Genomic DNA, 27,596 nt, shown 5'->3' on the forward strand with positions numbered 1-27,596 from the left:
TTCATGTTGCTGCGGTCTGCAGTCTGGACGTTAGATGTCGCTGAAAATTACACACTGTAGCTTTAAATAAGTTAGATTAATTTTATTTGGAGAAATCAAAGATATTCCCATTAAAAAAAAGAAATCCTAATTTTTCTTAATCTCCAAACTATTCCTCCTCCTTCCTAAACCTGAGCTGAAGGAGACTCTTTGACAAACATCCACATTTTCACTGAATACTGAAGCAGTTTAAATGCCGGTCAAACTAGTGAGCAATCTAAAACATTTATTATTCATATCTCCAAAGTGTGGTTTCATATTCTGACTCAAAAATGATCATATTTTTGCAGTGGTGGAAAGTAACAAAGTACAGTTACTGTACTAAGTATGTTTTTTTGAGTATCTTTACTCAAGTACTTTTTTTTTGTACTTTTTACTCCACTACATTTCTAGGAAGCTGCTAGTTACTTGTTACTTTTGGCTCAGTTTAGCTTTGTAATCCACTCTGGCTGTTTTTATTTCTTGAAATGCTATTTCAACATGTTAGACAGCAGCCATTATGACTGAATTTGGTTTGGACGCCACTGTTTTAGAGATTGACATGACATTCCACAAATGTGAGAAATTTTGCTCAGATATTATTTGTAGTTAAAAAATAAATTTTATCAAGCCTTGAGTTGTTACCATGTGGCCGAGTTGTTCAGTAGGATGAGTTCTCAAATCAGTTGTTGGAGTTTCTTTGTGGTACTAGATAAAACGACAACCCTCTATTCCACAGTGAAAGTGTGAGAAGAGTCCAAACTTTCCTGCTTTCTTTTTGGTTTGTTTTTAAATAGTAAATGTTTAAAATAGCTTTCCTGATTTTTGTGGCATTTTTATGCTGAAGTTGTTTACAGGTGGTTTATAATATGTAGCAGAATAGTTGAATGAAAAGTGAGGACTTCTATACTTTAACTTGAGTAGATGTTTGACCGGGTAACTTTTACTTGTAGTTGAGTAAGATTTGACTGAGTCAATACTTCAATACTATTCTACTTTACTATCAATACTTTGAAGTATTTCCCCTGCATTTTTGTAGGAAACAGCTCTTTAACTCCAGCTTCTTTTTAGCCTGTCTCTTTTCTTTAATTATACTTCTGTATTCCTTCCTTTATCCACTTGTTAAGAAGATATTCTTTTGTTTTGTACTTTTTATTTAATAAACCTAAAGTTACATACTAGGTTTGCATATAAATATATTCAAACTTGATCAGCACTTTCAACAGTGCAATAAAATTTAAAATCTTCGGCCATATGTTATATTGTCTCAAAATTGCTGTGTTTTTTTTTTTTTCTCCTTTCCTGTGTATGAATTTAGTTTACAAATTAAGATCATAAAAAAATCTGGTCCAAAACCTGGTCCAGTCCATCTTCTTTTATGTAAATTACTGTGAAAATAACATCTTCCTTTTAAAAAACTGCATTGTGCTATTTTCTAGCTCAACATGTTTCATATATTAAATATTTGGGGAATAAAGATTCCTTGGTGAATTTTGCCTAGTTTAAAAAAAATACTAACTAAAGGTAAAAGGTTCAAACCCACTGGTCCAATGTGAACACTATAATGGCCTTGAAACCAGATTACTTGTGCCACAGGAAATGACGGCCATCAAGTTTATGCAATCACTGAAAATGAGGCTTTACATGGCTGTTTGCAGAATTGTTCCAAAAAGTAACAGTGGATGATTAAAAAAAAAAAATAATTATTATTATTAAACGGCCGGTTTAAGGTTAACGTACCGGGTGTAAACATACTGGACTTTGACCATACAGAATCAGCTTTATTTAACATGTTTGAAATTGGCTTTGGTTCTTTGTTTTCTGTCGGTGTGTATATATATTTTATGGGAAGTCAAAAAAACTGTTAAACTGATAAGATTTCTTAAGAGGTGAAGACTTTGAACTTGCATGTAATGATTACACACATCTATTTCTGTCTTTTAAATGGGGGTCAGCTATCCCATCACAGGGAAGAACAGAGTAAGCAGCCATCTCTATTCAGATTAATTATTTTCTATTTTTTTAGCCATTTATTGGTGGACTTGCAGGTTTGCTTTTGGGTTAAAGTCTTAGAAAAAGAGTTCGAGTTCATTTCTGGTCAACGTGTAGAATAGATGGTTCCATTGCAGTCAGGTAGGGCAGCTACATCTGGAGAGGTTCAACACCAGAGGTTCCTTCATCTAGCAGGGTATGTATAATGAATCTCAGTGGGATTTACTGGAAACCCAAAGCCTTAAAAAAAAGTCTGTAATCATTTCTAAGAGTTTGATGTCATTGACTTTATATGTAATCTGTTTTTGAGTTTCATTAAATCAGGGCATAATGTTACTTTATGAGACATGTTGGCCTACTTTCTGAAATTGATTTGTGTGACTTGTTATTTAAATTTGCTTAGACTTCTGAAAAATATGGTATTTTAACAGGCAGGACAATTTCCATTAAGGTTTTAAGTTTGGAAAACTTTTCATGTTTTTAAGAAAATTGATTTACAAATAGTTTGGAGTTAACCCATGTTTAGTTATTTTTTAATTACATGAAGATACAGCATGGCATTCAGTCATATCAGTCAACTTTAATGAACTAAATTACTTGAATGTTCCACCTCAGAAATTATCCAAATAAATGGAAATTTAAAAAGTATTCAACTTCAGTAACAACTATCTTTTCATTAAAAAAATAAATAAATAAAGAATATGCAAAGGCAATTAAGTGAAGAATCATACTAAAAATGCAGGTATTTAAAGCACAAATTTAATATTGAAAAAAAAGTATTTGTATTTGTATTGAAAATATTTCATTATCTTTATATGGAACAGTCTTTATAGGTACTTTTTTATTTGTTTATTTTAAAGTAAAATTTGCTTTCACCTCACATTTTAAGAGAAATCTTCATCTACTTCATTACAAATATAAACCAACATCTATGTGAAAGTTAATTGTTGCTTGGAGGCATTTTTAATGTCTCGTGAATAGCTTTGTGTAACAATCTGTAGAAACTTCAGATTACAAAATCAATTCTTAAATCGGTGTTTTGTCGCCCCCTTCCGGCAGGAAGCGGTGAATGATTGTAACAATCACCGTTGAGCAACATGGCAACCAGGTGGGGAATCTGCAGCGCAGGGAAGATCAGTCATGACTTTACTGTGGCTCTGAACACGCTTCCAGCTGAAGAGCATCAGGTTGGTATTTCTGCTGCAATGGTGACATGAATCCAACATAACTCACCAGCTTCTGTTATACTGGAAGCTCTGGTTTTAGTTTCCCAACTGTAAACTGCCTTTACTTGTACCGTAGACCACAGAAGAAGAAGTATGTTATTGCGTTTGGAAACTCAGGACGAATGAATGGAAACAAAAGAATGAATCAAATAATCTAATTTATATATCTTACAAAAACCAATAAGGCTGTGAATTTAAGTAAAGTTAGCTTTCTGTTTTTGAGTGATGACCTCTGCTGGATGAAGAATGAAAGTGCACAAAAAAAAAAAAATCCATGGCAGAATTTTTGATGCATTCTGTTTAAAACTAATATTTTGTATTATGCAATAAAAGGTTATGGGAATTATCTGTTTGTGTTTACAGGTTGTGGCTGTAGCAGCCCGTAAGTTAGAGGATGCTCAGGAATTTGCCAAGAAACACAGCATCCCACAGGCATATGGCAGCTATGAAGAGCTGGCCAGAGATCCAAAAATTGGTCTGTATCTGTATGTCAGATGTTGTAAAGTATGCTTCTCCTGTATACAGAGGCGTAGCCAAAAAATTTAATAAGGGTGGCCAGACAATAACCAATGTACACTGAGGGGTGGCCAAAAGCGGATAGGCACCATAAGCTCAGGGTCAATCTACACTGTTCCAACAGGAAAATTAACGAGCAAATCATCCATATTTTCTAAATAAAGACTGACCATACTTTCCTACAGCCTTTGCTAACAAATAGACGCATATATTTAAACATCTGTAACTTCTCGATAAAGGTATAATGGATAAAACTCAGTTTTGAGTTCTGAGGTGTAAATCAATCATCATGGTCATTACCTATTTGTATCAATAAACATTCTGCATGACATTAATATTTACAAGCACCAATATCTACATAAATTGATCATTTGCTAAGTTTTTATTAAAATTGATTTTATCTTTTATTTCACTGAAGACTCCTAGATGACTTGCAGAGACACATTATTTTCTCTTTACCCCATAAAACACAAAATCTAGTTCTGAAAAGAGCAGGAATTATGTAGTTATCATCGTTGATGTTAGTATATTCATGTGTTTAACCACAAAAAAATAAAATGTTTTGAATATTCCACTTATTACTGTTGCCACCATCTGTATGAGAGGGAAAAAATGGTAGGGGTGGCCACAAGGGAGGCCAATGTTTGGCTTAGGGTGGCCATGGACACCCCTGGCCCCCCATCTAGCTTTTCCATTGCCTGTATAGTCTCTACTTTCAGGTAAATGTTATGAAGACCTGAGTAGTAAATCTTTAGGTGTTCTCTCAGGCCTTTATTTTTCTGTTTGCTTAGATGTGGTGTATGTTGGGAACATCCACGCTTTCCATCTGAAGACCTGTCTGCTCTTTCTAAATGCCAAGAAGCATGTTCTGTGTGAGAAGCCACTGGCCATGAACAGCAAGGAAGTAAAAGAGATCCTGGACTCAGCCAAAAGAAACCAAGTCTTCCTCATGGAGGTAAAAAAGCACTAGATGTTCTATTATCTGCAGATATGGGATTGGAATCTGCAAACTTTAGTTTAGCCAGCTGATCCGGTGCCAAACAGTTACTTGTTTTTTTCCAGTTTGTCCATAAATGCATCAACTAACAGAATGCACTTTATCCTTTTTTTTAAGTTTACAAATCTGATCATGCTTTGGGACTTCTGCTTTGGAATATAAATGGCAATGATTTGCAATTCCTTGATTTTTGGCTTGTATTTAGAGAAACTTTGGTTAGTGCATCGTTAGAAATTATTTTATTTTTATGTTCTTTGTATTTTGAAGTTACGCAACTAATCCTGAAAGTGATCCTTTAAAAACGATTGAGAAATTACATAAAAAATGCCTGGAAATGTTTTTAATATCAGCTGGTGTAACAGTGCGATGTTTGCAAAAATAAAAAATAGTCTCCAGGGACAGTTTCCTCCCCCTCTCTGAAGAAATGAACCTTACAGCTGTGGTAGTCGGCTTTTAGTGATATAAAATTGCATACCGTATTTGCACTTTTTTAACTTGCAAATATGCAAGAGGCATGGATATTTTTCAAATTGTTTTATCTCCTTCAAAATTGTAATTAATGAGAAAATTTTGAATACGCTAGCTTTGCAGAGAAAGCTAATTTTTGTTGTTTTTTTCTTTTAGGCTGTGTGGAGTCGTTTCTTTCCGGCTTATGCGGAGATCAGAAACCTGCTGGCGTGTGAGGAGATAGGCAAGGTGAAAATGGTCCGGTCAGAGTTTGGCATCGCTGTGTTACACAACCCAAGATTAGTACAGAAGGAGCTGGGTGGAGGAGCGCTGTTGAGTATAGGAATGTACTGCCTGCAGCTGGTGTGCATGGTGTACAATGGAGAGAGGCCAGAGAGCATCCAAGCTACCGGGGTCTGCCTAGAGACAGGTAATGAGTTAAACACAAGGGTGAGTTTCCTTAACCGTATTATTTTTGGTCACACCTTCCATGTTTTCTCTTATTTCGTTAACCGTGGTTTGATCATAATTGCAGGGGTGGATGAAACTGTGATAGTAACTCTAAAGTACTCGGAGAAGAAAATGGCGGTGTGTACCTTCTCTTCAAGCATGCAGCTTCCCAATGAGGCCATTATTGTTGGAACCAAGGGCACGATCCAGGTAGATCACCAAGTCAGATAAGTTAACAGATAATACAGTAGGGATTGGACATCATTTGTAATCCTGTGGTCTTTTTAAGATTCCTGTCCGGATGTGGTGCCCTACATCATTAGTTGTAAATGGTAAGGAGACCCAGTACCCCTTGCCAGAACCCAGTTTGCCTTTGAACTTTCCCAACAGCACAGGAATGCGTTATGAAGCGGAAGAGGTTCGAAAGTGTTTGCTTGCAGGTAATATAAAGGTTTGTTTTGTACATTCCTATTATTCATACAACAAAAGTTAATTATGCATCAATTTCTTCTCCTAGGCCTGAAGGAGAGTCCAGTCATGTCCCACTCTGACTCACTCCTGCTGGTAGAACTGCAGGATGAGATCCGCCGACAGCTGGGCGTGGTGTACAGCCAGGACTGTTAAACAGTGTATTCATACAGTTTACAAAGAAATTAATAAATATAGATATGGAGATCCAGTTGTTTTTTTAAATACTTGTTTTATTAAAAATAAACCTACCCCGAAATCCCACATCCTCCGTAAACAGCCCACTCCAGACAGTCCATGCAGTTCCTCAGAGCTCGAGGAGAGCATGCACGATATTGTAAATGCATATGAGGTAATGAACGCTTATTTTAATAGAACAAAAAAAAAAAAAAAAAAAAATCAGCCTTAGCATCTGTGCAGTTTCTGCCCAAACATTTTGTCATTGTGGATCTTTGTAGGGGGGATAACTAGGACCAAACAAAATTGATTTGTTCTCTACTTCCAAAACCAGCAGCTTTTCATCCATACCTGTGATAACTGAAGTTGTGAGATGTGCTCTTAGTAGTGACTGGTTTGATAAAACTTAAGTCTTTCAGCATTGAATATTTTGATCGAGGTGACAAATCAGCTTCCCTGTATGTTAAGGTACCACTAGTTTGCAACCAATAAAACTCTTGGAAAATATATTTTAAAATATGCTGTAACTGGTTACTAATTTGTCGTTACCCTATTTTACTTTAAAAAAAATTAAAAACTGTTTTTAAAACAGTTTTTCCTGATAGGTGCCATTGCAATGTAGGATCTTTACCCGACTGGCTTCCAACAGAGCAAAAAATAGCTTGGCTCCGTATCTCCACGATGACGTTAGGAGTAGCGGTGGATGTGAAACAGTTCTCATTGATTAACATGACTGCGTAAGTGCACTGCAGGAGGTACGCAAGCGGGGCAGAGCGCTGCAGTGATGGAGGATGTGGAATCTGTGGGTTAGGAGTTGATTCTGAGCTCAATTTAAAAAAAAAAATTAATCTACATATAAAAACTGATTTTAGATAGTTGCAAATTTTTATTTAAGTATGTAAACTCCCTGAAATAGAGTTCAAACATTCTTTATTCCAAAAGGGAAATTTAATGTTGCCATAACTCTGGGAGTTTTTTTTTTTTTTTTTTTTTTTTGCATTGTCTAAAGCTGTAGCTGTAGTCTCACACCAGATCTGGAGAAACATATTTCTAGAGACACTTGGTTTAAAAAAGTTCCAAAGAGGATGCTTGTCCATAATCTTCAACTCAAGCAAACTGAGGGAAACAAAAAAAAAACAAAAACAATTTTAGATAGGTGCTCACTTTATTTGATGGAAATTCAGTCTTGAGATCAGCTAAACATCATAACCCTCCTTTACAGTTAGTTCTTAGACTCTATTACAATCAAAGCATGTTAAAGGAGCAGGATAGCTACAGTGGATCACCAGAGCAGACAAGGAGAGGGGCTCCAAACACAAGTCCTTGTGTTCAGTTAAAATCTCATATGTTACAAACCACAAGGTTTATAATTCCCTCTCAGATTTTATCCAAATGCAAAGAAATGTAAAGGCGTTATGTCACATCCAACATCACAAAAACAGTAACTCATTCTGATACCTCTGGATTGGTCACCACAAGCTTTCCTCTAAAGTTTAACATAAGCAGAATCTAATGCCCCCCTCAAAATAAAAACAACTTTACCAATCACTAAAGTCAAGTAGGATTTAGAATGTAACAGTGTCTGGAAAAAATAATGAGTGCAACACTAGCAGATACACTGAAACACAAGGAAAGCTGGTTATTAGAGGACACTTCAGACAGACGGCAATACACAAACTTCTCTTCATGGGGCGATGTGGAGTCGAGCTGTTCTGTAGGAGAGACCTCCGTCAATATTTTGTTCGTTACAATACAACAAGGTGCTCTTTAAGAGCAGCCGGCTCCATTTCCATCAACACCTGAACAGGAGCCAAATAAACATGCACACAGATGTAGATTCTACTCACTGGCTTCATTTTAGTATTACAAGTTTGGAGTGAATAAATACAGCAGTTTCTGTTCAGGATTTAATAAACTGAAGTCCTGACAACTGGTTTGTTTGTTAAAGAAATCCCAAAACACTATGTTGAAGGAATGATATTATTTCTTGGAATTATCTGGAAGGAAACTGCTACCAAACAAGCAGCTCCATTACAGCCACCTTCTGATTGTTTGCATGAGAACTTAAAAACTAAACAGGTGAGTTTTCACATGGGGGAGGGTGGGGGTGGCGGGAGACAGATGAAGGTGAAGGGTTGAAGCTGGGCAGCTGGGTTGGCCGTTTAAGCCACCTGAACCACACGCATGGTGTTGGTGTATCCAGAGCCGGGACGCCAGCCAGTCAGGATGATGACAACGTCCCCCTCTTTGAAGAAGCCTCTGGCCTTGCCTAAAAACATTTCAAAAGAAAAATCAGTTACCAATACATTAGATAGCACAAAATCAGAATAAGGCTATGTTCACACTGCAGCCTGAAGTGACCCAATTCCGATTTTTTTGTCCCATATCCGACCTGTATCTGATCTTTTCATGACAGTCTGAACAACACAGATCCGATCTTTTCCAGTGCGACTCAGGCCACTTGGCTATGTGGTCCTGAATCCGATACGAATTGTATCTTTTCAAATGCAACCTGTGTCTGAGCTGCCAGGTCGCTTTCATCTGACCTGAACGCCATTAATACCCGACAAACGTCACTAGTCTGGGTCTTGCTATAAAGAAGCAGCAACAAAACAACTATGGCGGACGATGATGCGGAGAGCAGTAGTTATGTTTAACCATCTTGAAAAGATTGAGTTTTTACAGCTGGGAAAGATCACTAGACGCGCTCCGGCACTACCATCCATGTTTACTTCCATAAACTCAGAGCACGCTGGCCTGTGATGTCATTGCGTCCTCTACTGCGCATGCAGGACACTTGCTTTGTATGAATGCAGTTCACACAGGAGATCACATACAAGTCACGTATATTTGGAAATGTGAACGGCAACACACACAAAAAAAAATTGGATTTCACAAAAAAAATTGGAATTGTTTATCAAGGCCTGCAATGTGAACGTAGACCAATACTTTTAGGTAAGACATTTGCCAAAGTCCCTGCAGAAGCCTTCATTCCTCTCTTCAACACATTTACATTTTATAAGAGATTATAAACGAGTGCAGCTACATCAGGGAGTGGTTAAAATATAAAATCAATAAAAAGTGTGTAGACCATCTTCATTCAGCTACAGCATCACAACCTTGTATAAGTTTTTTTTTTGCATTGGTTGTTGTATGCTTGAAATCTTTGTGCATCTATAGATTAACATCTCATCCAAATTTTTACTTGCAAGAGAAATTAAGCTTATATTGGTTGGAGCTTTTTTTCAATAAAAAAATGTAAATATGATTTGCTTTCATTTTGAATTTCAACAGGTCATTCTAATATGAATCCATTCAGTTGCTGCTGCAGCTCGATATTTAGGAGTGTTCTCCAGCAGAAATGGGGGATCTTTTCCAAACTTCAGCAGCCCTTCTTCTTAATTTGATGTACACAAACTGGGACTTTCTTGTTGCTGCTCTTTCATAAATTCCAGACCTGTGGAGTGCATGACCAAAGTGGTCATAACATATTCTACCATTCAAGAGGTTGTTGCAGTTTCTTCAGACATGTCTGCTCCTTTCATTAATGTCTCCTCCTCTACCCTCAAATTTTAAAAAGATGAAAACTTTTTTTTTTTATTCCCTTAACGTACCTCTACTATTGTTTGACATAAATCAGTTGTCCTCCGTTTCCGCGGTTGTTTTAGGCCCCATTAGTCAGTTCATAAGGGGAGTTATTTGGGCTAAATTCTCTAAGCATGCATGCGTGTAACATGCTGCAAATTCTTGTTCATCTGGCTACATAGTCTCAGCCTGGAGTGACAGAACAGGAGCGACGGTTTATAAAGATGGATTAGAAAAGACCAACCAAAAGTAAACCTTAAACCTCATCACAGACTTTTGATTGGGGAAAAACTAAAGTCTTATTGGAGATTGAATAATATGTATAATTATTGGGGAAGCTAAACAAGAGCTTAGATCTGCCCTGGGAATGACAACAGATCCACAGTTGGACCTTTTATTGCTAAAGAGGTAAGACGCTTCCTTCAAAACAACTTGGATATTTACAACTTTCTCATCGCAAAGGCCTAAAAAACACACACAGTTCAGTGATGGCAGCAGAATTCTGTGCTTTTCCCGTTTCACAACTTTGACTTCATTTCAGCTTGTTGACAGAGTGGCCAATTGCTCCTTTAAGGAACTATCCTATGTTGGTAGGTTTTCAGCAGAATGCAGCTTTCATTTTCAATTATTAAAATAGAATATTCATTTATAATCCCCCCTCTCCCTACCTAAATGTTTCCAAGTTACCTTTTCTCTTTAGAACAGCTTAATATATAAACTGCTTTTCTTTTATTTTTAAACAATCCTGTCATTTCGGTCACTATTTTTATGCTCTTTTACTTGCAGCAGGGTTCCACCCAAAATGCAGACAGATGGACACACTTCCTCCACATGAAAAGATTTTGCAATAACCTGCAAAACAAGCTGAAATATCTTAGCAGCACTCATTCTGCTGCAAGTAGCTGCCATAAATGTCACTTTGTGTTCAACTTCAGAAAGTAGCCAAAGCTCAGCCTCAGGCCCTGCTCCTAGCAAACAAAACTAGATTTTTATCTGTGTGAAAGGTTGCATCCTGGCACAAAAAAAAATAAAATAAAATAGGGGTTGAATACTTTCACTAGACTCAGAAGTTCCTTTTCTATCGGGACAGACCGTAGCTACTTACCCATTTCCTGTGCAAAGTTAACACGCATGTCAACATCCTCTGCCCAGACATCATGAGAAGGCTTGGTGTACAGGACAGGGAAGATCCCGCGGTACAGGTGGGCCTGGCGAGCCGTCTGGGCATTACGGGTCACGGCAATGATGGGCGCACGGGGCCTGTACCTGGACAGCAGGTGGGCAGACCTGCAGATGGGACAGGCAGAAGGCTGAGAACTAAAGAACATTTACACTGTAGTGTTAAAAGGTCAGCAGAATGACTGGTCTGATTATAAATGCCAATTAATGCATTCAGAATACCTGAGCAAACTAAAGAAAGTTGACCTCTCACCTAAAGAACCTCTGGGATTGTGATTATAATCTGAAACTTCTCAAGTCTACCTGCTAAAACCAACATTATGAGAATAAGAACCTAAATTACATCTATTATTTGACATAATTTAGGGCCGTTTGAACTATTCCCTCTGGCAGAAAGATCAGGGATAGAAGAATGTGTTATAAGCTCAGTAAATCCTTCCACTGTTCATCAACTGTAAGGATTTTTGCTCTGATAATTACATCATTTGAACAGAAATCAGTGGCTGTGTCCAAATTTCCACTCTAATCACTATATAGTTATTACGCCATTTTAGATGAGTGTCTGAACGTCTAGTGGATGAAAAAGTAGTGGACTCGAAATTTCCCACAATGCACCTTGGAAGTAGTGATCATCCACGGTCACTAGACAAGCAGATATATCCCAGAATGCCTTGAGGGGAGCGCAAAGGGCAGATGTTTGGACACAGACAGTGAAGTCTATTAATGATGCAGCAGCTGGAGATTGAGATGGATTGTTTGCTATATACATTTTTTCTTAAAACAGAGATTATCAGAGCTGCTCTTCGTTCATAGACCATGTAGCTTAGACTCAATTCTTCAACCAAGATTGTTAAATTAAGTATTTTCCTAGTACGAATGCACCTTTTGTAAAATGTAGTTGATCCAAATTGTGGACCTTTGTAACCAAATATACACTCTGCTAATATGGAAAAAGAGAATACGTTAAAACCCAAATGAGTAAAATGGGAGTCGTCACCTATTGTGGTGTATTCTGACTCACACAGATCTGTCAGCTCCTTTAAATATTATAAAGAGTTAATAAATAAAAAATAAAGAGTCTCTAGAATAAACCAATTTCCAAACATTAGTGATTAAAAGCATCTAATGTGAAAACGGATTAAATATTCAAGGCCAACAAAAGCAGCATACGCTATGAGGCTTCAGCAGGATAGATTTTATTACAGGGTTACAGTTTTTTTTTTTTTTATATTTTTAATCACACTGCCCGTGTTTGCTACAAATCCAACCATCTCAGACTTGCAACCAAAGAGAAAACTAGTGCACAGCCTAGTTTTGTTTTGTTTGTTCTATGCTCTGTTATTACTTCCTATATAGAGAGAAAAATAGGAACTGACATTGTTCTATTAAAAGAGGTCTAAATGAAATAAGCCTATTCCTTATAAAAACTTTAATTCTAAAAAAATAACATAATCGATCTCACATTGGAGAAATTTGCCTCTGCATTTAATCCATCCCCTTGGGGAGCTGTGGGCTGCCATTGTGCGGCACCCAGGGAGCAGTGTGGGGCATTCTGTGAGAGTTGGGCTCGAACTAAGAACCTCAGGATTGCAAGCTTTATGCCCTAACCACTAGGTCACCACTCCCCACATGCAGCTTATTTTTTAAGATGCATCAGAATGTAATAATTTTTAACAAGCTGCGCTTTAAGAGGATCTTCTATAGAAGAACAGAGTCTTCACCATGAGGTGGTAGACTTCGGATCATGATTCTGGCATTAAGGAACAATCCTGTCAGTTTTAGGCTCCTTTTGTTCAAAGAAATTGGTCTCATTTGCTTTTCAATATGACAGATCTCACATATTAGACATACATTTTCCAAACAAATATATATATCATATACAGAACAGTATTTATCAGATTTGCTATCAAATGAGTCTTCAATAAAATTTGGTGAGTTGATTCATTTACATTCAGAGTCAGTTCACCCATTTGTGAATGATAAACAGACGGACAGCTTGATTTAGCTAATGCCATTCCCCACTCTCACGCTCTCCCCTTAGCCTCGACACCCACACACTCCGCATACACACAGAATTAAAGGACAGATTAAATGTTGGAGAATGAGGAGCTGTGGTATTCATGCCTTACCTTCAGGTTTAACATTGCAGCCCCCCCCCCCTCTTTCTTACCTCCCAGTCTTAGTGAGAATAATGATGGCACTAGCACAGCATTTGAAGGATGCTTCAACAGCTCCCACTGCTACAGCCTCTGAGGGGTCTCTGGTCAGGTGGGAACTTTTCCTCAGCTCCTCGAACAGCTGTCTGTGGAAGGTGGCTGCTTCTGCCTCTCGTGCTATCTAAGCCCCGAATGGAAGGTTACTTTCAAACACACTCCACTACAAACGCATACAGGCACTCACACCACTGAGAAAGACTGGCAAAAACAAGAGCTAGACTATGCTGCACAAGGATACTTCTGGAAGGGACGTTTATAAAAGTAAAAATTTAGGCTCTGATCTTAGAAAAGGTCAAATAAGTGGATTATATGTGAAAATATGTGGATTAAATATACCAGACAAATAGTCTTGCTGAGTTTTTGCCAGCTTGCCCAGATAATTCATCTATCAAACCCTGCCTGGCCCTACTCTCCCTCTCCGTCTCTTCAAGTTTCCATCAGACATCTGTAGGACGTCCATGCCACATAACCTGCCTACCTTCCAGAGCCTGTGAGCACAATGATGGCAGAGGCCAAGCTCTTAAAGGAGGCCTCGACAGCACCGATTGCAATGGCCTCAGCCGGGTCTTTGCAGTGCGGCGTAGAGCGACGCAGGTCCTCAAACACCTGTCGGTGGAACATGGCCGCCTCGGCTTCACGAGCAATCTGGCACAAGGGCAAGATGCATCGAGCAAAGGCATCCCCACATCAGGAGTGCACACAGATGGAAAAGGAAATTATAAGAAAAGGGGAGAGAAGATATGGGGAGACAGAATGACAAAGTTAAGAGGATATAAAAAAAAATGAGGAGGAATGACAGAATAGATCAGATTTCAGGAAAGTTTAGGTATGCAATTAGTGGGAGGGAGACAGAAAAATATAGTTAAAAATGTGTTGGATTATATTAAATGTGATGTTCAAGATTCTGACACACTGCTAAAAATGCAACATTAATCATATAACTGATACTACAAATGTGACATTAGTGATTCGTTAAAACTTGTTTGTACATTTTAACAGGACCTCCTGAGTTCAATCTTATCATGCATAGACATATACAACATAAAGCTCTTAAAGCGATGGGAAATAAAAATAAAAGGAGAGAAAGGAAAATCAGCCAGGGAAAAAAAAACACCCAAAGACCCAGACATTAAGAAGTTAGTCTAGATTAGTTGTTCAGGGTTCTTGCCTAATCTGCAGCTACTGTTAAATGTGTGTTTTACTCCAGATATCAATGGACATAGCCTACAACAAGAGCGCTGCATCTGCTGAGTCAGAGAGACATCTGCATAGTGGCTAAGAATAGCAGCGGTTAGCCAAGAAGGCCGCAGGACTGAAGGACTTGTGGAAGTCAATACATCATCCATCCATGCAACTGATAAACTAGAACACAAAACCCTTTATGGTTTTCAAACATTTGTCTGTCCCTAACTGATGAACACAAAAATTGAAAGCAGCAAACTTTGACAAATTCAAAGAGGCCCAATATTGATAATGATATAAAATTAAATTAATAAAAAAAGAGAAATAAAAAGAGTCAGTAAATTTGGCATTATTCTGCAATGTGTCAATTGCAGAAGAATATAAATGGAAAATAAAAACAAACAAGTGGTACGGACCATGAGGTGCAGAGAATGTGTTAGATTAAGGAGGTGCAGCAGCTGCCATTTATTGGAGCTTTGAGAAAAAGCTTCCAGCATGCTGTTTAAGTCATTAAAAGCTACATGCAAATCTTCAACATCATGCAGCAGTCCAAGTACGTATAGCTACTACACAATCGGAATTATTGTATTGATTTATTCATCAATTCATACATTTCACTAAAGAGGAACTAAATCGGAGGAACTAGAATGTAAGCATGTGCACTGCCTGTCTGGAAAAAAAAAAACATATCCACCACTGATTCTTTGACATTCTTTAGTCTAATTTATGGTAACAAACTGCAGTATTGTTTTCAATGTTCTCAGATTATAGATACATTCATACTAGACATTTATAGCTGCATAGACTTTTTACTAAGATTGTGTAAAAATGACCATCTGCTGCCTGATTCTCAATGGACTTTGGACAGTCCAGGGGAGAAAACGCTGTCACATCAAGTCTGATAAATCCTGGAAAATGCCCAAGGGGAATCAGGGAAGCATTAATTGATTGACAGAATCACCTGGTTATTTTATATTTAATACATTTTAAGGTGATGAGGCGACTCCATTTTAAGGGCATAAAATGTTGCTGAATCTACTGTATACCTGACAAACTGCAGCAACACTGCCCCCCAGAGGCTTGTACGGAGGGAGCCATGTTGGATTTATTTAGGCACCTCTAACACTGATGCACTCATCCATCAGGGCAAAAGCAGAGTCAAATATGGAACCTTTGTTACCAAACTGAATCCTTTAATTCTGACCATTTGATCAGTGCTCTATTAGGACATCTTTGCTGTTTAGTTAATCACATCAGTTCCCTTTGAATTGTGCAATTATGATGCACATTATAGTCACTATTCAACACCAAAGACTACTCCTGCAGTTTCTTTGTACGATTTGATTTTCTAAACTTTTAAATGATCTTGATTAACCCCACTTCACCATACATTTATTTTATGATGATGAACTTCCATATCATCCTAACATATAAACAGTTAAAGAAAAAAAAAAGCATCCAAAGCCAGCAGTAGCATCTCCCAACATGTTCTACAAATGAGAACCTTTTCACCACCTCGTTTATGTTTTAAGAAGTTATGGCTGTACGCTAATCTTTAAAGCAATAATAATGCAAAGGGTGGATTTTACAGATGTGCTTTGTTAAATTTCAGTTAATCCTTTTTTTTATAGATCAGGCAGTGCATATACTGACAGTAGCTGCAACAAAAATTAGGTAACACACAAAAGGCAAAGGTTGATTGTTGGAAAAGCAGCCGATTCTTAGCTTAATTTTTTAAAATTTAATTTCATAGTATATCATGAATACACTTTTGACAACATTGGTAACGTCGATTTGATCAATTTATTTTCAATAATATTTAGCAGTTTGCGTAGTGTTTGGATGGACTCACCATGTGCTGCGTGCGAACGGCCTCCAGGGGGTAGTCTCCCTTTGCAGTCTCCCCACTCAACATGATACAGTCAGCTCCATCCAGGACAGCGTTTGCAACGTCGCTGCCTTCGGCACGGGTTGGCCTGGGCTTCTTGATCATGCTCTCCAACATCTGGATAGTTTAAGAAGATTTCGTTTAGATAGTGTCACATTTATAACCCAAACGATATCGTTGTAGTGAATCTGGCTTAAGCTACTGGACCAGACCTTTGTCTAAATAAAACTGCTCTATGAGAGATTTGAATCCCCCCCTTTTTTGCAGGTTCTTCAACAAATCCTTAATCTCTAGCTGGGTAATTATGTTCTGTATAGAAGAGTCGTAAAAGGGAACAAACATGGATTTTTAGGAACAGTTTGTCATCTGTGACAAACAAGGCTGATTGGAGTAAAAGCTAAATTCTAGATAAAAAGGCAAAAATAATTTAAAAAGATTCAAAGCTACTCCTACCATCTCACCCAACCACACCAATGTAAAAAATAAAGAAGCACCACTCAACAGCGATATGGTATTAGTTTTTAAACAACATTTGGCAAATGAACCAGATTGAACAAATTGCTGATGCCGAAAAAAAAAAAAAAAAAAACATCCACAATTTAGCTCCAACTAATCATATAGTGATATAAATGAGAGCAGGTTGATCATGTTAGATGCCTATTTTAGGAAATATATTTGTGTAAACCAGAGAAACTTTTATTTAATGTTAGAAGATGAAAGTCTCAAACTGCCTTATGCTTCATACTGTTGAGCAGGAAACATGTTTTTAGCATTTGCTTATCATTTTATGACTTTGTAGTTTCTCAAAATCTATGCAAGATGCATTCTAGTTTATCAAGGTTTAAATATCTGGATTGTTTCATCACCCCAAAAAGTTATATTTAGGAAATTATCCATTGAAAATCTACGCTCCTTTTCGCCGTCGACATACCTTTATATATTAATGAAATCACTATTTACAATATTTTTAATGGGAAACATCACTGTTCCATCCACCAACCTGAGTTGCACATGTGATCGGCTTGCCAGCTCTGTTGCAGCGCCCAATCATCATCTTCTGAGCAAGAAAGACCTTTTCTGTAGGGATCTCGATACCCAGGTCACCACGGGCAACCATGATGCCATCGCTAGCCTCCATGATCTCATCAAATCTGAAAATTAATACAAACACATGATTAAAGCTCTCAAAGAACATGTTAGTTACACAATCTGCAGTCAGCTTGTCACCCTCATACACACCTGCGTACACCTTCATGGTTCTCCAGTTTGCTGATGATCTTGATGTTTTTGCCCTTCTCTCCAAGCACGGCTCTGACAGCATGTACATCATCTGCTTTACGAATGAAAGAGGCAAAGACCATGTCCACTCCCTGCTCCACACCAAACTGCAGGTCCATAATATCCTTCTCTGAAACAGCAGGCAGGTCCACAGCAGCACCAGGGAGATTCACTCCCTTCTTACTGCCCAGAGTGCCACCGTTGTCAATCTTACACATGAGGTAATCAGAGCCTGGAGAACAAAAATAAATACAAGATAAACAATAGCAGCTTAATCATCTAAAAGATTCATGAGATTACCTTTAATTCATTCTACTCACCAATCTCCTGGACTTGCAGAGAGATGAGTCCATCATCAATGTAGACCTTACTGCCAACTTCCACCACTTTGGTTATGTTCTTGTAGTCGAGCCAGAGGACCTCCTCACTGCAGTTCTCTTGATAAGCATCGTCCAGGGTAACCTTGATCATGTGGCCTTTCTTCAGTTCTACCTCTGCTGTGCCACTCTGTCACACCATAAAAACCCATAAAGAAATGTTTGTATTTTCTATTAATTATTGGCTAAAATATATGTTAAGGAATGGGGATTAACTCTAAACTTACCCCTTTGATAAGGCCAGTCCTGATCTCTGGGCCCTTGGTATCCAGAGCAATACCAATGGGTCTGTAGTGGATACTGCCAGGCTCGAAGCTCTCACATGCTTCCCGTACATTCTTGATGGTCTCTGCGTGGTACTGCAGAAAGGTAGATTTGTTAGATACATGCAACACAGGAGCACTTCATTTTCATATCCACAAAACACCTACTTTAGATCAAAAAGTGAAACTCAAGCAGATTTAATTTATTAATTTGGATGTACATCATGAAAGCCCAAAATTTACAAGGCGTTAAGTGGGATTAAATGGAGAGTGTGGCAGGCGGACCCGTGATTTTGGCACAGACATACCAAAAGTGTCCAAAATTATTTTTTCCCTAAATAAAAAGGAATCTGGTGTAATAAGGTGCTGGTTTACATCGTTTTTTTATAAGGACGCGCCATAGAAACTTGTAGAGCAGGTCTCTACAGCACCCTTCCTCATCTTCCGCACCAAAATGCGAGCCGTTATCTCAACATTTTGGTCAAACTATTTGACTCTGTATAGCCATAAAAAAAAATAAAAATAAAAATAAATAATAAAAAAAAAATATTTGATCTATTTTGTTCTGCTCCAACTGCAAGATGCAGCTAGTGAGATTTTGGGTGAAAAAAACCCAAAAACAACAAAAATGCGTTTATTTAATCCTTTTGAGACAAGAATTGTGTAAACCTGAACTAGCACAGAACTGATACCAAAATAGACAGGACCAAAATTAACTGAAGTAAATGTTTGAAACATTAAATTCTCTAACACATTACAAAATATTCAAGACAATGGAGCCATAATATTTTAAAATGTAACTCATAAGTTCTGATATACCAAGACACACCTGTACTATTACAAGCCTTCATTTTAGCAGCTACAAAAATCAGGTCAGGGCAATTAAAATACAAGGTGTGTTTAACAGCTGACACCACCATAAAGCAATTAAGTAATCTCACCATTACAACGGTCAACAGGTTTTTTTCCCTCCTTTGACCATTTTGGAGTAAAAATATGTAAAAATCTTTGATATATTTTTTTTTTTTTTTTCATATTTTGCAACGTATTGATGGATGTGTAAATACCAGTGGGACTACATTTATAAAGTGCACGTCAGGATGATAAATGAATGATTCTTAGAAGTTAAACTCAAAACATCTCCTGTACTGATGGCTTCGTCAGCAGCTGTCCTTTACTACAACTCTATTTTATGACATAATTATCAGTTTCACAGATAAGGCTGCTGACTTGTGTCTAATTTTAGTAATGGCATTTGAAGTTGTATGGCATTTTATAAAATTAATATCCAGCCTGTTTTTCCCAAAATTCTACTAACTGATAAACCAATCAACTGTTGCAATAATTAGCCAGTCTATAATTTTAAAGAACATCAAACTGTCAATCCAAGGTCACACTGGTCTATAAAACGTTCTTGCAGTTATGCAAACAATCGTGGCTCATGGTCAAGCTGTGGGAAAGTTGGAAGGAGACTGACTCAGTATGGTTTTGTTTTACAACCTTTAGTGAGGCTAATTAACAGGTAGTGTAGTCTTTATGGCTTTGAACATAGCTGTCTACTGTCTGAAAGATGCACCGTCACTGAAAGCTCAGGATACTGGGGAGTGGTTGCCTAGTGGTTAGAGCACTGCGCTTGTGTCCCAGAGGTTTTGAGTTAAAATCCCGCTCATTCCCACTGACTGCCACTCTGGGTGCCTTAACCCCAGACTGCTACCCGGGTGCCACACAATGGCAGCCCACTGCTCCCAGAGGGGATGGGTTAAATGCAGAGAGTGAATTTCCCCATTGTGGGACAATAAAGGATTTATATTTATATTTACTGAGGTAGTGTATTAAATTTGCAGTTTTTCTTTGCTCCAGCATCTGGTTATTACAAATCATTTGGATGGCTACTTAAAATCAGTTTGCTGCTTGACAGTTTTATTTAGCTTTACTGGAACCGTTTTTGATCCGGTTCTGATATATTTTACACTGTAATACAGTTAGTAACCATTCTTTGTAGTTGTAGCATAATATTAGACATGGATCATCTAACTTTAGAGTCATATGTGAACTGGCATTTCCCCCCTTTGAAGCAAACAAAAGTTTGAGACTTTGGTTGTCACTCAAGAACTACAACCTTATGAAATCAGTGATTCAACGCTAGAACAAATATTGGCAACACTTTATATTAACTAAACCATATGTTTATTTGCTTTGTATCAGCATTTCTGTTCTTGGTTAAAGATTAGAAAAGCCAAATTGTTCTGTGGGGAACAATTCATAATGCGACATGTGCTTTCTTCAGTCAATTTGTTGACCATATGTCTTAACTTTAGCCTGAAACTACAGATGATAGCAAATATTGCCACAAGGCTCAACATACCAGCTGAGATAAAGCACAGAGCCAAGTTTGATAAGATTTGACAGGTGAATAAAACCAGATTTGAAAAAGAAACCAACCTCATGTGTACCATGGGAAAAGTTCATCCGAGCAATGTTCATTCCAGACTTGATCATCTCCTTCAGCATTTCCACAGATCGAGACGCTGGTCCTGCAGGAAAGAGATGTTTGTTTTCCAAATAGTGCAAGATTAAAAACTTTAAACTTTATTGCAACTTTGTAACAGTACTCCAAATGTTATACTTCATTGAGGACACCAATAAGAAAATTTAACAAAATCCATCCAGCCTTTTTATATGAATTCCAACTAAACAGTAAAAATGCAACAAATAAAACCCCAATAACACTAGAAAGGAGATTCCTATAAAACAAACCCTCATTTAAAATAAAACCAACCAGAAAGCATCAACTAACCAATGGTGCAGATGATCCCAGTGTTGCGGGCAGTGGTAGGTTCAGAGTCGATGTCCAGCAGGCACATGTGTTCCAGGAAGGAGTCTGCCATGGCAGCGTTGAGCTGCTGTGTCTGGATGAAGGCAGAGCCCATGTCTTTTGGCAGAGGCATGGTGATCGCGTTTACGGTTGGACAAGTACTGTATAGAAAAAAAAAAATAAAAGATTATATTATAATTCAAACACAGCAGTTATAAGGTAACAGTGTCAGGAATTTCTCTCACTGCACAATGTTTCATCCCTTTATGGCTGCACAAAATAAATAAGCAGTACGTTTCAACCAAGCCATTTAAGTTCCTATTAATGGGATGGTTTTATCAGAAAAGGTTCAGTTTTATGGAAGGTTCATACATTACCGGTAGGACATGATAATACTGGATTTTCCTTTCCATTACCCAAGCGTTCAACAAACAAAAAGATAACAATTAGAGGAGAAAAAAAATAAACCTTAAATGTGAAATATGATCTACGACAGCTTTTTACACCAATATTCTGTTATCTCCTCCATAAAAGTAAAAAAAGATGTAGGCTTATGAAATACACCATTTCTGGGTAAATACGTGTTGCTGTGAATAAAGGTTTTATGCAATGCTGCCTTTTTTTCTTAAGTTCCTCTTAGTTTTAGCGTTTCACAATCAGCTAACAAAACGAGTAGATCAACTCCCTACTTTTTCAGACAACCATAACCAGTTCTTTATATTGACCTTAAATTGAACATATTAAGACACTGTAAATAGAAACAGAGCACTGAGCCTCTCCACCACGTTATAGAGCTTCTCCACACCCACCTACCCTTTGAGTCATCCTTAACTGTGAACAATACAGTCATAAAGCTACAAATGTGGGATTTCCACAGATTTGAAAACGATACCTATTGTAGCACAAAACTTAGCTTGTATAGAAACCAACAGTTTCCCACAACCAACCCCTCTTCCTTCAGTATGTCAATGGGGGCAAACATCCTGTGGTTAGATAACTACTAAAACAGCTCACCCATCAGATTAGCTTTTTTAACCAGTCAATGTGAGGATTTAATATGACTGGTGTTGAACTCATTTTAAGGTTAACAGCTTTGCCATGCATCACTGAATCCACCATGAGGAAGACTTTCCTTAACCAAAGGCATCTTCAAGAAGCTACCTGCGTATTGTCCCCAAAAACTACGTGAAGTCGGTGGAATGCTATATTTTAAGAAATAAGGTAGTTTTAAATCAAACTCTATGGAAACTGTCAATTTAACAAAAACACTTGGGTAAGCATCACTGACACCAGCTTCTCTTTCACCCTTTATAGCAGCTGGTGAAAAGATAAAGTTCCTCTCTATCTAAATTATGCATGTATTCCCTCACTGGGTGAACTAAAGACAAACTGATGCTAAACTGAGTTGGGTAACAATCCCTTTAGCTAGTTTTTGTGGGTTCATACATGCAAAGCTACAACCGGTCCCCTCAGCAGCAAACAGGGTTTCTTAAATGGGTAAGTGAATTAAAACTTTTCAGAGAGAAAGAAAATTACTATTTTTTTTTTCTATGTCAACTGTAAACCTGTTTTATCCTGTGGCTTAGCTCCCCAAATAAAACTGGTATAATTGGAAGCACATGTTAAGGTTTGTACAGAAGCAAAGAAAGGCAGAGTAAGTCTGGAAAATCTTACACATTGATCAGGCACACTAGAGGTTTGACTTCCTCTTACTCATCACATCCTCACTACAGATGCATCAAGACAGGGGATTCCAGACAGAGCTGCAATACCAGCAGAGGCTACTGGCCTGTGATGTAACGTTTCCATCAATGGCTCAGACCAAATCTGTACGTGAGCACGGTCATATCCCACTACTACACCAGACCACCTCTGAATGAGCAAAACCACAAAGGCAAGACGAGAATCCTTTAAAGAAAAGGCACCACTTCAACATTTCTTTGACTGTAGCCCCATTACTGATCGTAAAGAATTGCTTTAGCTAAGAAAAATGTAATATTTTCATTTTAATAATAGTAAATAGTAATAAATTGACTGCTTCACATTATATAGCCAGGGAAATACAAGCAGGAAATAAAAAATATTCCCATACTAGAACCCCAAAAAATGTAAAATTTGATGCAACCTGTAACCAGTGGACTGCTATATTACAGAAACCACAACAATCTACAAATGTAGTTACATTTTTAAAGCCCTGCTTAGGTGGCAGCAATCATCAGAATATGTGAAAAGGTTAACTCATCCATTATAATCTACAGGTTTATGGATGCATTAATCAAATGATTGAAAGTTAATGAGCACATCAAGAAATAAGTATGCATTTTTTTTTTAGTTTAATAAAAGAACAAATAAAAATGACTTTTAAAGAACCTGCATCCCCCTCAGGTACCCCTCATGTTTTCTTGTAAAAAATGACTATTGATCCCCTTAGATTATTTTCCAACAAATCCACCTCAAAATAATGCCAGCATGTCCTGTGTTTAAGGTTAGAAATGTCCTATATTTGTCACATACATGCAAAAGATCTTTCAGTCGTCAGTAGAACCAGAAGCATGGCTTTCAATGAGACGTGACAATTCCCATTATCCACTATGGATGTGATGTAACACCTGGCTAATCCAAGTTAGCTCACAAGGACAGTAGTGTCTTCAGTTGATCATACTCACTTAACCCAGCCTGCATCTACAGCTTTACATACCGCTTGTAGATCCTTAAGTTACTCCTGGAGACAACCACGGACCTCCAGAGCCACCCCAGTGTGCTGAAATGTCCAATGCCTGTGAGCAATCCACGCCTTGTCACAACAGAGCTGACCGCTGCACTGTGCTTGGATACGTGCGACACATCCAGGAGCTCAGACTTAAATCCATTCAGTGGGGATAAAGAACATGAGGAGCACCTGCAGAAACTCGACGTTCGCCATGACCTGATCCAGCGGACAGACATGAGGCTCCGAGCGTAGCACATCAGAACAGCGTTGCACTGATTTTACTGCTAGCATGGGCCAGACAGAGCCTGGGCTAAAAACAGAATCTGGGCTAATTTTAACACACAGCATAGAAAGCTGCTGGATAGAAATATCACACTCCATAATACATGCACCCTGTGGGGCTGGCAGGTCAAGCTGCTATACTCTCAGAGACCTCAGATCTGTCCCTTAGCTAGTTTTAAGAATCTAGACCAAACATGGAATATAAATGACAATTTTCTCTGAAACTTCAGAATGAGAACAACTCCAGTGGTACAGGCTACAGTGAAGTGGCAATGAAGAAAAATGCTTGCCTGCACATGGGAGCAGCACCAGCTGTGACAGGCCTGACCTATGCTGAACGTCTGCCAAAACCACTTCCCTACAATAACCACCCCATTCACTATAGCTCCAATTTTTTGATGCAGATTGTGTCAAAGGCAAAAAAGCAGGACAATACTGACCTGTGCATCAACATTTCAACTTACCCATGTGAATGTTTGACCAATTTTAATTAAATTTAGAGAAGTACTGTACATACTTTGTCGTTTTGTTTTGTATACACAGTGTGTATACAAAACGTATACACACAGTGTACACAAAACGAAATTTCAACATACAGAACATCTCTGAAGGCATCAACTTCTCATCATGACTTTCTTTTAAGGATGAAAACCCAGGAGAGAAAGAAATGTGCTGCAGGTTCAGTGATAGAGGAGTTAAGTTTTAAATTGTAAAAAATCTGAAGGAATTACAGGATGATCAGTAGACATGTATTTAGAATGTGCAAGTTTTATTAAACCAAAAAGTGTACTAAAGCAGATCTTGCCATTTAATACATTTAGATACAGAACATGTTGGAGTTTTTAACTTTGGTGCATTTAATCAAAAAGAAGTGAGGAAAAAAAAGGGCTTTAAACCTTAGCGAGTGATCTTTGGATCACTAATCAGAGCCATTTAGAGGAAACAGATCTCTAAGCAATAAGAGCACTTTATTTTATTGCTGGGGTCATTATTTTCAGATGACTGATATTTAGACTGACCTTGAGCCTCTGTAAGTGAAGACATTTTGTCAACAGTTTTTAAGACAGGACTAAATAAGCTTTTGTTTTGCATACAACATTATTTAGTGCAACATACCAAAACGCATGCGAGCTCTGCAGCAGCCTGGCTCTGTGGAAGCATCTGATATGTGGAATCAAATTAATTTCTGAATTATGTTTAATACAAAAAGACCTTTTTCTATTTGGTATGTTCAAGGTGTGTATGGAAAAATAACACACCATGGATGACAGCCCAGGCCTACACAGGCAAGGTGAGACCTGCATTCAATGTCAATAATAGAAATTTTTCAGGGTTCACTGCAGTAGCTGCAGCAAAAGTACACGTTTGGACCACACGTGTTTTACAGCGTTAGTCCTTTAGTCATATGGTTCTAAATATGGAAGAAAATCGTAAAACTCAAGATGTGAGGATAAATGAAGGGGAGGAGAGAGGAATTTTCCATCCACTATCAACTGAAACTGTAGGACTTAACAGACTAAAGTACAAGGGACTAATTAAACTTCATTAATTTTATTTAGTCTTTAAAAAAATATATGATTATCTTCAAGCTAAGCAAAGCTTCAAGTAAAATACAGACGATGCGGCAAAGGTCACGTTCTCTCATCCTGCGTCACATTTTCCTGAACCGCAGACATCACTCCAACTGACCAATGGGAGGCCGAGAAAGCCGAGGGGCCACACCCACAGCAGGAGGCAACAGGAAGCACGTTTACAACCATTAAAACTACGCATCACACTAAATGTCTGCAAATACTACAAGATTATAAAGTTTAGGTTTGATACGTAAATAAATTTATGTTTTTCAAATATGAAGAACTGTCTAGTGTACAAGAAAACTCCATCTTCAATTGGCAATTTTTCACCCAATGAATTTTAGTCCGACTTAAAACTAGCATTCGATGTGATATTACTATAATGGCCCCTTCAAAACTACTTTTGCATCGAGTTGTAAGAGAAAAGCGAGTAAAAACACGGACATCAACCACTGACCAAGACGTGCTTAAATTTCACTGCCAGAATGATAAAGCTACATGAAAAATAAAAGGCTAAAAATGTGGGAACAGCTCTACAAATATCAGAACTAATGACAAGAGGCAAACTGAAATCCCTGTTGAAGGTACCCACCTTTTCTATGAGGAGGAATGTTTGTAGCGCTGTGACTGCTGGCAGACTGAGACCAGCTTCAAGGTGATCTACCCTAGTATTTCCTCACTGGAGGGAACTACTTTCTAGGGATGCTGATATCCATCCGACAAATTACAAATGAAAAAAATAATACGGTGTGGCTAATATTCTCTTAATGTAACAACACTAACGATAATCATTCAATGAAGAGTAGTCGCTGATCATATATTTATGAAAATGCTGACTTTTTCGAAAGAAAGGAATTTCTGTTATGTACTGATCGTCGCGGAAGGATATGTTAATCGTTGATGGGAGTGCTTTGGTAAAGTAGGAGAGCCAATGGGTAAGCGCGAAAGCATCACAAGAGCAAGAAGTGGGGCATGTGACTGCATGCAGGAAGGTATTCAGTCTGTGGTTGAATCAGTATGCCTCCTGTTGTCCCACAGATTTTATGTCCCTTTTATTTTATTTATTAGTATTTAGGATGCGATGCAGGCCCACAATCGGGACAAACTAGTAATATACATACATGCATCATGCTTCAATATCCTGTTGCTGATTATGAGTTTATACATCATTTGTGTTTACATTAAGTTTTTAAACCATACAAGTTATTTTTAAATGCCAAGTAAAAAAAAAAAAACAAAAAAAAACTCAATAATAAAGAGAGATAAAAGGAGAAAATTAATAGTCTCTCAATATGGCGCTGCATCGCCATCTACTGATGAAGGGTTATATGACATCATTGGGATTTCATTGATGTGTTTGAGCTTAATCGTGTGTATAAATTAATCAATATTTTGCTCAGGTTAGTGCTTAGATCAGAGGTCTTCAACAGGGGGTCCGTGACTCCTAGGGAGTCCTAGGTACTGCATGGGGGACGCAAATGTTTTAGTTGATTAGACTTTTTTTTTATATTCCCCCCTGCAAGTTTTTCCACTAATATGTCTTTAGATAAAAAAAAAGTTTTCAGGAACTACAACAAGAATTTGCCCTTGAAACTCAAGATCATTTTAGATATCTACAATTGAGGGACTTCTATAACAAAGAGATAAAACACAGAGTAGACCAAAAGGAAAATGGAATTGTCAAAATGTTGATGGAGACCTATAAGGGAAAAAAATATAGAACAATGTCCTTCAATTATAAATATCTGTTGGAAAATAGAGGCTGTAACACTTTAGGTATTAAAACAAAATGGGAAAAAGAATTGGGAATTCAGACAACGGAAGACAATTGGTCGAATATCTGGAGGACTCAAACTACGACATCCTCTTCCAGAATTTGGAAAGAGCACTGTTGGAAAAATATAATCAGATTTTTTATAACACCTAAAATGATCAGTAAATTTAAATCTACTGTTC

General features: G+C 37.8%; 2 protein-coding genes across 4 annotated transcripts; one reads left to right on the forward strand and one right to left on the reverse strand.

The window, feature by feature from the left end:
- The first annotated feature begins 2,144 nt into the window (after positions 1 to 2,144).
- Positions 2,145 to 6,387, forward strand: LOC107095329 (trans-1,2-dihydrobenzene-1,2-diol dehydrogenase-like). Its single transcript, XM_015391375.1, has 8 exons — positions 2,145 to 2,206; positions 3,070 to 3,197; positions 3,600 to 3,711; positions 4,544 to 4,707; positions 5,374 to 5,626; positions 5,732 to 5,856; positions 5,936 to 6,086; positions 6,164 to 6,387. Exons 2-8 carry the CDS (start codon positions 3,108 to 3,110, stop codon positions 6,268 to 6,270), a joined length of 1,002 nt encoding a protein of 333 aa, XP_015246861.1. The 5' UTR covers positions 2,145 to 2,206; positions 3,070 to 3,107; the 3' UTR covers positions 6,271 to 6,387.
- A 1,056-nt stretch (positions 6,388 to 7,443) lies between these two features.
- pkm (pyruvate kinase, muscle) lies at positions 7,444 to 26,386 on the reverse strand. 3 transcript variants are annotated; one of them, XM_015391572.1, is made up of 11 exons: positions 26,233 to 26,386; positions 21,057 to 21,235; positions 20,702 to 20,793; positions 18,224 to 18,355; positions 17,940 to 18,126; positions 17,581 to 17,851; positions 17,342 to 17,492; positions 16,306 to 16,458; positions 13,750 to 13,916; positions 10,982 to 11,163; positions 7,444 to 8,560 (listed from the first exon to the last, which is right to left on the reverse strand). In XM_015391572.1, exons 2-11 carry the CDS (start codon positions 21,205 to 21,207, stop codon positions 8,454 to 8,456), a joined length of 1,593 nt encoding a protein of 530 aa, XP_015247058.1. In that variant the 5' UTR covers positions 21,208 to 21,235; positions 26,233 to 26,386; the 3' UTR covers positions 7,444 to 8,453. The 3 variants fall into 3 exon arrangements, with proteins under 3 accessions (XP_015247058.1, XP_015247051.1, XP_015247040.1); XM_015391565.1 differs by lacking the exons at positions 13,750 to 13,916; positions 26,233 to 26,386 and adding exons at positions 13,226 to 13,392; positions 23,773 to 24,061; XM_015391554.1 differs by lacking the exon at positions 26,233 to 26,386 and adding an exon at positions 23,773 to 24,061.
- Positions 26,387 to 27,596: the final 1,210 nt, after the last annotated feature.

The sequence above is a fragment of the Cyprinodon variegatus genome, unplaced genomic scaffold (assembly GCF_000732505.1).
Source record: "Cyprinodon variegatus isolate N-32 unplaced genomic scaffold, C_variegatus-1.0 Scaffold22, whole genome shotgun sequence".
In the NCBI taxonomy this organism is placed as follows: domain Eukaryota; kingdom Metazoa; phylum Chordata; class Actinopteri; order Cyprinodontiformes; family Cyprinodontidae; genus Cyprinodon; species Cyprinodon variegatus.

Coding starts and splice junctions, on each gene's coding strand:
- LOC107095329 (XM_015391375.1), top strand. CDS start 3,108: ATGGCAACCAGGTGGGGAATCTGCAGCGCAGGGAAGATCAGTCATGAC. Junction 3,198..3,599: donor TTCCAGCTGAAGAGCATCAG/GTTGGTATTTCT, acceptor TTGTGTTTACAG/GTTGTGGCTGTAGCAGCCCG. Junction 5,627..5,731: donor CGGGGTCTGCCTAGAGACAG/GTAATGAGTTAA, acceptor TCATAATTGCAG/GGGTGGATGAAACTGTGATA.
- pkm (XM_015391565.1), bottom strand. CDS start 24,041: ATGTGCTACGCTCGGAGCCTCATGTCTGTCCGCTGGATCAGGTCATGG. Junction 16,459..17,341: donor CGATCACATGTGCAACTCAG/GTTGGTGGATGG, acceptor TAAACTATCCAG/ATGTTGGAGAGCATGATCAA. Junction 11,164..13,225: donor ATTCTCACTAAGACTGGGAG/GTAAGAAAGAGG, acceptor TCCCATCTGCAG/GTCTGCCCACCTGCTGTCCA.